Below are 10,477 nucleotides of genomic sequence, written 5' to 3' on the forward strand. Positions count from 1 at the left end.
TAGAAGGCGGGATAGCTCCTCTTCTACTTTCCTCTTCTGGCTAATGTGTTTTGCCCTCAGCTTCGTCTTGATCGAGCACCACCCATAAACACGTGGGAAACCAGGTCTGCTGCTCGGAACGTTGCTGGGGAACCTGGGAAAGAAGTAACCACTGCCAAATGAATGCAGTGAGAACATGCAGCAGATTCGGCACAAATCAGCCCGTCAGGAATGCGGGGATAGGACCCTCAAGCTAATTCAGTCGGGGAAGCGATAGCCCGTGCACCAATCGCCGTGGCAGATAGCCAAAGGTGCCCACATCCCGACATTAGTATTGACCGACAGGTCAATCATATCGACCGCTGCGGTAAAGCTGGTGCCTGACGAGATTTCACTAGCCAGGGTACTTATTTGAATGGCAGCGTTGGAGGAAGCTCGTATGATTGACCCCTGGACAGCCACAAATGAAAATGTCGGGGAAGCTATTGACCATCTTTGCGTGCAGCAGCTTGCTGTTCGGGTCGCTCATGGGCGCCCAAAGGCGCGTAAATATGTTCACCCTAGTGACTTGCTTATTGTTGACGAAATTGACAGTGACACTATCGTGCTTCCTATTCGATACGAAACCAGCTTGGGATTCGCGAACTATACCCAGCAGGGAAACGCATCCTGCTTCACGCTTGACCAGAAAAGCTCATTGGTTACCCTAGACTACGATACCGAAGTTGGGGGATTCCCCTTCTTCCATGTGGACTCTCTATCCACTGCAGTCCAAATTGAGGCCAAGTACACCGAATCCAAGACCGGTCTTGACGAGCCGTTTGGTGATGGCCCGTGGACGTTCTCCAACGGGCTCTCTAATACCTTCCGCGTCGAAACGTTCAATGTCACCTCACCCGGGTCGGTGGAATCCTTCTTCATTCAAGGGGGTCTTCGCTGGCAAAACCTCAAGCTCCTCACGGAAGGCAGTGTTCGCATATGCGAGGCTGGTATCAAATCGGGGAATGACCGCACTCCGGTAAACAAACTGCCAGGATTTTTCGAGAGCTCGAACAGTCTGTATAATGAAATATGGGTCTTGGGGCCACGCACAGTCCAGCAAGCATGCATTGCTGCAGATACCGCGCCATCAACATGGGAAGTCGCTGACGAAGGAGTGTACCTCCGTGGACAGTAACCTGCTCAATCAGTGGCAGGAGCGTCCTTTAGCAACTACACCATGATCTTCCAGACCAAGATTATCCGTGGAGGAACAGGTTGGAAGGTCGCCGCTGGTGTAGGCGGATTTGGTCCTTATTTTGTTCTTGCCAGCGAATACCCTGCTGGCTCGAATTTTGTCAATACCAACCGAACGATCGTCCCTGCAAACACACTAGCTGTGGGTTACGGGTGGAATCTTGTGAATCAGACCTCTCTCACCACCGGAAAGGTGAACCATTACTCCTTACCTTTCAACATTAAGGAGGGAGAATGGTATGAGATCTCGACTTCCATCAATGCGACCGGATACGCTGTTACCATCAATGGAACCGAGACATTCGTGGCACTGGATGACCTGCAAATCGTATCTGGTACTACTGGCTCCTCTGGCAGTCTGACAGGCGGTACCTGGGGCTTTGGGCCCTATCAGGATCAAATCGCTCTTGTCAAGGATGTGGAGGTCATTGCACAGAATGGTACCCAGCTGTACTGGAATCCGATGACGCTCAGCTCCGTCCTTCAGGAATACGGAGTGATGGCCAGTAAGCACTCCGTCTGTCTGGACGGCGCGAAAAGGGACCGTCTTGTCTGGAATGGTGATTTTGTACACACTTATCGCGTCATCCAGTCCAGCACCTATCGCTCCGATTTTATAACAGGATCACTAGAATACTGGATAGACCGTCAGGCACCAGACTCGTCGCAGTACGCTGGCTACTTCAGCATGTCACCTGCTATGGGCCAATCGGCGAAATATGTTGACACGTATGCTTCTTTCGGACTTCTTGACTACCAGATTTTCCTTCTCAACGTATTTGCTGGCCACTACAGAAACACTGGCGACAAAGCGTTTGTGGCCAAGCATTGGACAAAGATCAAGAAGGGCGTGGAAGCCATCCTGCCTTTGATCGATGACCAATCTGGATTGGCCGTCGCCACCAACATTGGGGCATTCTTCTCGGGGTCCGACAATGGCACTGCAGTATCGGGGCTCCTTGCCCACACACTCGACCAGATGGCTGATGTGGCGTCCGCGATGAATGAGACAGATGTCGCGACAATGTGGACTCGTTCGGCGACTTCAATCAAAGCTGCGATCAGCCAACGGCTCTGGAATGCCCGCTTGGGATACTATGCGACAGACCTGAGCAGCCCGACCGAGCAGTCTATTACCGGCACTGCCTGGGCCATTCTTGCGGGTGTCGCTAATGCCACGCAAGCAGAATCCTCCCTCACGGCATTATCCTCTCTTCGGCTTGGAATCGGCTACAAAACGTCGAGCTCCGCTGCCAACTCATCAACGACTAACCTTGCGCCTTTTCTCACCGGTTTCCTGTTAGAAGCAATCTTGCAGGAGAGTCGCAATAGCCCCAACTCAAGCCAAGCCAGATCAACCACTATTAGCGTGCTTCTTGACCAACTTTGGGCTGCGATGGTGACCCAGGATGACTACTATACTGGTACAACTTGGGAATACCTTTACCCTGATGGCCGACCCGGGCTTGACCTCTACACGTCGCATGCACACCCCTGGGCAGCTGCGCCAACGTACGTTTTCTCAGAATATGTCCTCGGTGTTCAGGCGACTTCGGCAGGATTTTCTGAGTGGGAGTTTCGTCCCGCAATGTTGGATGTGAATGTTTCATGGGCACGGGGAAGAGTGCCCACTCCTCGTGGGGTTATCCAGGCTAGCTGGCGGTTGAATGGGACGAGCGTGCAGCTGAGCGTGTGTGGCCCTAGTGGTACAGAGGGAGTCGTCAGCGTGCCATTTCATATCAAGTCGTATTCAGTAAATGGAAAACAACAGATAGATAGCAAGGACGGCTTAGAGGTCCATGTGTCTGGGGGGTCTTGTACTGATATTCATGCCCTCAGAGGCTGAGTCTGGCTCTACTCTTCCGAGCAATGTACATTCAGGGTTGCCGCCCATAAAATTGATGAACTGGACATATCAGAATAATCTATGTGAAAGACTTTGTCTAAAGCCTAGTTAAGCGCCAGAGATGACTTTCCTCCAGCTACCCTGGACGCACGAGTGGGCTCCAACCCCGCAAAACCTAAATTAATAGCCATTTTCTCCCTTTTACCCCAGCCCAACAATGCAGCCAATCGCAACACCGACTGGATGCCGTCTGCGGGCCACGCGGCTGGCCATGGCATATCTGCCTTGCTTGTGGCGTTCCATAGCCAACAGTTGTTGAGAAACCCTGGCCTGGCGTCGGCTTGGGCCACTCCCTATGGATTGCTCAACTTTTCCGGCAGCTCTCGAGCCTTCTGATCAAGCACATGGCTTGTTCTTCGGTCTTGATTATCCCGAAGCCCCAGGAGCTTGGGCTTTCAGATGCAGGTTGGATAAGAGGATGCGCTTTCCCTAGGGCTGCATCGTGGTCTTCGCACCCCGGATGCACAGCTGACCCCTTTTCTTCAATTATCCGCGCTATTGCTCCTTCTTCCGCCATAGCCCAACATGTGGCGACGTCGCATCACAATCGATGACAGGGCCATTACTGATGGTTCGGGCATCACGCTCAAGCAGTCCCTTTTCCCCAATTTTCTCGGTTCGAGGTCCCCATCATATTGTGTGATCTGGCCATTAACTAACATCTGCCCCCATCAGTAACCATTCTTTTCTTCCTCTGGGGCTTTGCTTACGGCCTCCTCGATACCCTCAACTCCCATTTCCAGGATGAACTTAACATCACCGCAAGCATGTCATCAGGCCTATCCGCCGCGTACTTTGGCGCATACTTTCTCTGTCCCTTAACGGTCTCGGGATGGATTCTCCGCCGATTCGGATTCCGCGTAACCTTCATGACTGGGTAAGACCACCCACCATAGGCCTTTCTCCTCCCACGACTAACCCCAACTCTAACAGATTATGCGTAATGACAATCGGCTGCCTTCTCTTCTGGCCCAGCGGCGTCAAAGCCTCCTTTGGCGGTTTCTGCGGCAGCATGTTCGTCGTCGGCGCCGGCCTCTCGACCCTCGAAACCGGAGCCGACAATTTCCTTGCCATCTGCGGCCCCCCTCGATATTCCGAGATTCGGCTGAACCTAGCGCAGGGTATCCAAGGCGTGGGAACATTCGTGGCGCCGCTTCTCGCCTCACGCGTCTTCTTCGCCAACACCGTCGATACACAGCAGGGACTGAAGAACGTACAATGGGTGTACCTGGGTGTCGCATGCTTCGTGGCCCTGCTTGTACCACTCTTTTACATCGCACCCATGCCGGAGGTTACTGATGCGGATATGGGTCTGCAAGAGCGGGATATCTCCGAGACGGATGTTGGGCCGTTCAATAAACAGTACAATTTGTTCCTTGGCGTGTGGAGTGAGTTCTGCTATACCGGGGCGCAGGTGGCTGTTGCGAACTACTTTATCAATTTTGCCGAGGAGGCGGGGTATAGTGCTGCCAAGTCATGTAAGTCTCTCCCTTCTTTTCCTTATCACTTTGACTTGATGGTGGCTCTAATGTCTCATCAGCCGACCTCCTCGCCGTCGGCCAGGGCCTATACACCTTCATGCGCTTTGTCTCCAGCGGCCTCATCACCGTCGGGGTAAAACCCCGCTACATCCTCGCCACATACTTAGGACTCTGTTTCATTTTCGGTGTCGCTGCAACCACCACGTCTGGCCCTACCAGCGTTGCTATGTTGATCTTGGTGTTGTGCTTTGAAAGTGTATGTCACCCCAGACTCACCTCCACTCCCGCCCCATAATAATATGAATTATTACAGGCCTGCTTCGCCACAATCTTCACCCTGGCCCTCCGTGGTCTAGGACAACACACCAAGCGCGGCGGCAGTATGCTAGTTGCTGCTATCTCAGGTGGTGCTGCTATCCCGCCCATGACTGGAGCTGTGGCTACGCATACGGGCAACTTCCATAAGGCCATGGCGATCCCGACGGCTTTCTATGTCCTCGCGTGGATATTCCCCATATATGCGAACACGGTGAGTCGCAAGCTGTTGGATGGACATCGGACGACGGATGTGAATGTTTCGGGGGAGAAGAAGGTGGTTGATGAACATGATGGGGTGGAGGTGGAATTGCAGACGGAGGATGGGAAGGGTGGGACGGAGAGGGTGGAGAATGTTGGTACTGCGTAGGGTATGTGGGCACTGCATTAGGCTACGTGGAAATAGTATGTTATAGTGCTTGGTGTATTGCGATTATTTCGACTATCTAATGCAGCGAGCCTGTAAATCGGCTCCTCAACATTAGCTTATAGGTGATTTGTCATGGCCGTTCTTCTTGTAACTTCATCAGGGAGCTGAGATAGCCCGAGATGGTGAAAGCAGCATTTGCACCAGACCAGCTCTTTTTGTGTCAGGAGTCATCAACTTACTAGGAATGATATACTCACTGGTCAAGGATGTTAATGCCCGTTCAAGTTGCAGTCCCAACATATAGTATATCCTACCAAGCGCCAAAATAAAGTGATATCACCAGCAGCCATCGAAAACAATAGCATGGGATATGGTGGTGCAACACGGATTTTTGCAACATTCACTGATATGCATCACGTGAATTGTCCTCACGTGATATTTTGTGCCTTTCTGTGAAGCTGTACGGACTTCCTTTTTGGGTAAAAGCTCGCTATAGGGAGCGGTACAAATCAGTGGGCCTTCTGATTGTCAGTTCTACTTGCGTTCAGTAACTGTGAGACATATCTATCTCTTGCATCTACACTAACGTCAATTTGAATCAGCATTTAAATCAGCACTGATCGGCCGATGCTTATCTCGATTGTCTCAACCCCGCACGGCACAATGTGCTGTATAACACCTCCAAATCTCTCTAACCTCATCTGCTATCAGATTCAACCCTCCTTGACAATCCCTAGACTCAAACCAACTTACAACTACCTGTTTTTCACATTCAGAATCGAACATCACTACCATGGCCTACCAGTCAGACAAATCCCCAGCAACAATTCTAGACAACTCCCTGAGCCATCACATTGAAATTTTTCGTGCTAAGAACTTGAAATCGGGCGTATCCATTGAAACAGCTGAGAACAGTATCCCCAGTGGCTCCTCGCGCGGTGTGCTCGTTCACATCCCGCACCCACTAGTCTTCCGCGGCGGACATGGCTGCTATCTCACCTCACTAGACGGAGACGAATACGTTGATTTTGTCTCTGAATACACAGCAGGCATGTTCGGGCACTCGCATCCGGCCATCATTGAGGCCATACAAACTGTCACGCAGCAAGGGTTCACGCTGGGCGGTGTTACCAGCAAAGAGGGTGAACTGGCGCAACTTCTTATCTCGCGGTTCCCAAGTATAGACGCAATTCGGTTCTGTAATTCGGGGACGGAGGCGAATATGTTTGCTTTGGGGATTGCTGTCGCATTAACGGGGAGAAAGAAGGTACTCTTTAAGTTGTTTATACCTAGTCAACTGGCTCAAAGCTAAGGCATCCCCAGATCCTCGTCTTCAAAAACGGCTATCATGGCGGCACGCTCACCTTCGGGGCTAACACCGCCCTCAACCTTCCCCACGAATTTATTATCGCGGATTACAACGACATCCCGGAAACCCGAGCACAACTCACCTCCGACATTGCTGCCATCCTCGTGGAACCTATGCAGGCGGCAGGAGGGATGATCCCGGCTGACATCCCCTTTCTGCAATTCTTACGGGACGAAGCGACCCGGCTGAAGGCAGTACTCATCTTCGACGAAGTCGTCACATCACGACTCTGCTATGGCGGACTTCAGGAACGGTACGGTATTGTACCGGATATGACGACATTAGGGAAGCACTTCGGCGGCGGGTTCTCGTTCGGTGCGTTTGGCGGGAAGAAGAAAATCATGCAGTTGTTTAAGCCGGGAGAAGAGCAGTCTTTATTCCATACTGGGACGTGGAATAACAATGTGTTTTCAATGACGGCTGGTGTTGTAGCGGCTAATCTGATGAGTCGGGAGGCGCTGGAGCGGGCGAATGATCTGGGAGGTTATTTGAGGGAAGGATTACGTCGCATATTTGAGCAAAGGTGGTGTGCTTGGCTTGATGTGGTCGTTAGTGGAATAGGGAGTACGGTGGGAGTAAAGTTTTCGGGGGAGAAGGGGGACATGATTCGGGATCTCTATTATTTCCATCAGTTGGAAGGGGGCGTGTATATGGCGCATCGGGGATCGTTTGCAGTCAATCTGGTGCATCAACGTGAGCATGTGGATTTGGTGCTGGAGGTGACGAGGAAGTTTTGTCACTCGCTGTCGTACATGTAGCCGAAGTTTATATGTTCAGTTACAGAGTCAGAGAACACCTTGTGGCGTTGATGGAGCGTACATACGCTGTGGGTAATAATCTCCGTATTTCCGAGCTCGGATTAGACTGACGCGGAAAGCCGAGACCGCAAAGGGTCCGTCACATCTCGGTGATGTCCAACGCGTTGACATCATTGCCGAGATAATTACGAGGCCGATCGATCCCATTCATCATCTCTGTCCGACATTGCCAGAACGATAATTTTACTGGGCCAGACAAAGACGAAGATGATGATATAATCAATCGCCGGAAATGGCAACATTGTTCCTGGTGGCCATGATGCCAGATCCACTGGTGCAGTATGGTTGGGAACATGCTTAATATTGCTTCTATAGCTTGTCTATACTTTCTATAAATTTGATAATTAGCTTCATAAGACTGGTTGTACTTCAAACCGTCTGACCCAGCCTGCGGCCCTGCATTCGCCCCCTTGAAGAAGACTAAGTACCACCCCCCATTGAGGGCCCCATCCAGAAGCCCTACCAAACAACGACGACATCAGCATAAGCGAAGCGCCATGGAACGCCACCATCACGTGTAAACCAATGATGGATGCCAGCGCGATATCCAGCTAGTAGCTGCAATGAAGTTGCAGAATGCAGAAACCACTGACAGTGTAAAAAAGCAGTGGAACCGGGCTGGACGCGCCTGACGTCACGGATCGCCCTTCCGCCGACCCTGACAAAACAAGATTATCAATGCAGCCCTGACGTGGTCCCTGCCTTTCATTCTTTGTCTACTTAGCAGAATCTCATATAAGAAAATTATGGACAGAATATTGCTCGTCTATTCTCATCAATCCTACCCCCCTTTTCATTTTCAATCTGAAAATAATCGACAATGGCCGTCATTTGGGGGTTAGATCTCCATGAAATGCAATGGAGCAAATTCAAGAGCTCCTACATGTTCACACGCATATATCATCTTCGTCGCACAAAGATGATTGTCTATCAGCTGGCTATGATTTTCTGTGTTTGTTCGGAGTCGGTTGGGACGGCGGCGTTGTCTGGTTAGCTTCATTCCTTCTGCCCACAACCCGTAAAAAATTCGCAAATGCTAACAAACTATATTGATAATAGATTACCTCGACCAACAAGATGAGATCCAAAACCAACATCCCGGAATCTATGTCTACAACAACGACTTCATCGGCGCTGCATCATACAATATTTTCGTTGGAATCGCCGTCGCATTCATATTCGGTGGAGCGTTCTTCTTCGATTTATTCTGGCCGGAACGTCACGAGAGCCGCTCTGTCCGGTTGGCGTGGAAGATTTGTGCCGTGATTGTGTCGGTCATGATGCTGAGCTCGGCGTTGACGATGACGGTATGATAGCTGGAGATGGGTTTGAGATGGATGTAGGGCTAACAATGGGGATAGATCATCACAGCGACGGGAAGTGCCCGCATCGATGGAACGGATGCGTCAACGGCCCGGAAGTTCTGGGAGGAGTCGATGAAGAAGCCTGCTTTGAGTATGTTTCGCATTCATAGTGTCGTAAAGTGCGGCTTCGTGCTAACAGGGAGGGATAGAATATCATACGAACCCACGGGCGATTGCATCCGCTGTTCTGGCTTGGCCGGGTTGGGTATTTACGACTGTTAGGTATGCTCTTTTTGATTTCACTTCTTTTCGGAAGAGATGTTAATGGACGATAGTACGGTTATCCTCTTTCTATCGCAGCGCCATGACGACCAGTTTGGACCGAAGTCGGCCTACGGTCGGCAACTTGGTAGTGCTGCTGATACAGGGGAGAGTGCCACTACCGAGGATAAAGTTGTCAATGATGTCTAATGTTTTCCTTTAATGAGATGATAATGAGAGTGATGGGAATATCTGGATCACTTATGACTGTATATACCATTGTACTTTTATGCGACCGTAATGACCTGTTGTATTTGATGGGGATAGAAGGCGCAAAGGGGGTCTGGATTTTGCTTGATTGTGAATATTAATGATTTCCTTCGATCTCGATTCTTTGTAGCCTATCTCTAGAGAAATAAAGAGGGAATTGATGGAACTCAGAATTGATAATGGAGGGTCGCATGATTTGTCGGAGCATTCCGTTGTGTTCATACTTATTAAAACTGCTAGCTGGCAGTGCAGTCAGGTCTCCACAACATATTTCTGTGCCGCGCCACCAAAACAGATTCAATTTCCCAACCATTCCACTGGATCCAAGAAACAACACTCAATGACGTCTACTGCGAAGGGCAAGATGATGATTTTAAGTCCAAGAGATCAATCCGAGCTGGGGGATGCCGTCGGACACAGTTTCTTCGCCATCTTGATTGACGATTACATCCAAAGCACAGCCTGCGATGATCGGTGCATGCTCGGAGTTGCCACGATCATCATCTTTGTCTATCTCGGATCCGAGTAGAGTCATTTGGCGTTCCACAACGGCTCCCTGGGACTCAGAATCCTGTGTTATAGAAGATGAACCACTGGATGACTGCTCAGTGTCAGTTGTGTTAGCAGACTTGATATATATAGTAAATGGAACTGGTCCGTAACTAGGACTCACATTCACGGATTCATCATAGTCTTCCATGTTAGATTCGTTGTATTGCTGCATTCTAGCGTGGACACTGTAACTAGACAAAGTGGTTCAAGCGATTCGAAGTGAAAACCACAGGCCTCGGGAATACTGGATTGAGATGGAGGAGTGACGGAAGAGAAGAAGAGAGAAGGTGGTAAGAGAAGAGATTAAGTAGGGGGAGAAAACTTTTCATCACATTGACTGCACATCCTAGAAGGTTGTGTATTCAGATGCTATTTGTCGACATGTTGGTGAACGTAGGTGCCCCTTCATATCCCTGACCGACATGGCCTTCACAGTGATTTGGCCATTGTGAATTCAGCATAGGGGTGAAGGGTAGAAGGGGAATCTGATCTAGCACCATAATACAAATACAAACAACATATTCACATTGAACATAGTTACCAAACCAAACATCCCTAGGAGGGAGTGACCGGCCGTCATCCCAAAAAGGAAACTGGTACCTGACAAACAGATTCT

The 10,477-nt window shown here is 50.2% G+C and overlaps 5 protein-coding genes across 5 annotated transcripts; 4 read left to right on the top strand and 1 right to left on the bottom strand.

The window, feature by feature from the left end:
- Nucleotides 1–394: 394 nt before the first annotated feature.
- Nucleotides 395–3,097, top strand: BO83DRAFT_463271 (Six-hairpin glycosidase; the record flags this gene model as incomplete). Its single annotated transcript, XM_025537328.1, has 2 exons — nt 395–1,152; nt 1,189–3,097. 2 exons carry the CDS (start codon nt 395–397, stop codon nt 3,059–3,061), a joined length of 2,631 nt encoding a protein of 876 aa, XP_025389190.1. The 3' UTR covers nt 3,062–3,097.
- A 549-nt stretch (nt 3,098–3,646) lies between these two features.
- Nucleotides 3,647–5,287, top strand: BO83DRAFT_463282 (glucose/galactose transporter; the record flags this gene model as incomplete). The annotated part of the gene is made up of 5 exons (XM_025537329.1): nt 3,647–3,737; nt 3,797–3,998; nt 4,055–4,599; nt 4,662–4,858; nt 4,916–5,287. 5 exons carry the CDS (start codon nt 3,647–3,649, stop codon nt 5,285–5,287), a joined length of 1,407 nt encoding a protein of 468 aa, XP_025389191.1.
- A 793-nt stretch (nt 5,288–6,080) lies between these two features.
- Nucleotides 6,081–7,414, top strand: BO83DRAFT_358610 (aminotransferase class-III; the record flags this gene model as incomplete). Its single annotated transcript, XM_025529314.1, has 2 exons — nt 6,081–6,554; nt 6,611–7,414. The coding sequence occupies 2 exons, from the start codon at nt 6,081–6,083 to the stop codon at nt 7,412–7,414; spliced, it is 1,278 nt and encodes a 425-aa protein (XP_025389192.1).
- Nucleotides 7,415–8,193: 779 nt separating this feature from the next.
- BO83DRAFT_377474 (uncharacterized protein) lies at nt 8,194–9,423 on the top strand. Its single transcript, XM_025531000.1, has 5 exons — nt 8,194–8,463; nt 8,534–8,781; nt 8,836–8,929; nt 8,988–9,060; nt 9,114–9,423. The coding sequence occupies exons 1-5, from the start codon at nt 8,295–8,297 to the stop codon at nt 9,247–9,249; spliced, it is 720 nt and encodes a 239-aa protein (XP_025389193.1). The 5' UTR covers nt 8,194–8,294; the 3' UTR covers nt 9,250–9,423.
- Nucleotides 9,424–9,597: 174 nt separating this feature from the next.
- Nucleotides 9,598–10,128, bottom strand: BO83DRAFT_463286 (uncharacterized protein). Its single transcript, XM_025537330.1, has one exon. The coding sequence runs from the start codon at nt 10,031–10,033 to the stop codon at nt 9,683–9,685; it is 351 nt and encodes a 116-aa protein (XP_025389194.1). The 5' UTR covers nt 10,034–10,128; the 3' UTR covers nt 9,598–9,682.
- Nucleotides 10,129–10,477: the final 349 nt, after the last annotated feature.

This window comes from Aspergillus eucalypticola, assembly GCF_003184535.1.
Source record: "Aspergillus eucalypticola CBS 122712 chromosome Unknown BO83scaffold_9, whole genome shotgun sequence".
In the NCBI taxonomy this organism is placed as follows: Eukaryota; Fungi; Ascomycota; class Eurotiomycetes; order Eurotiales; family Aspergillaceae; genus Aspergillus; species Aspergillus eucalypticola.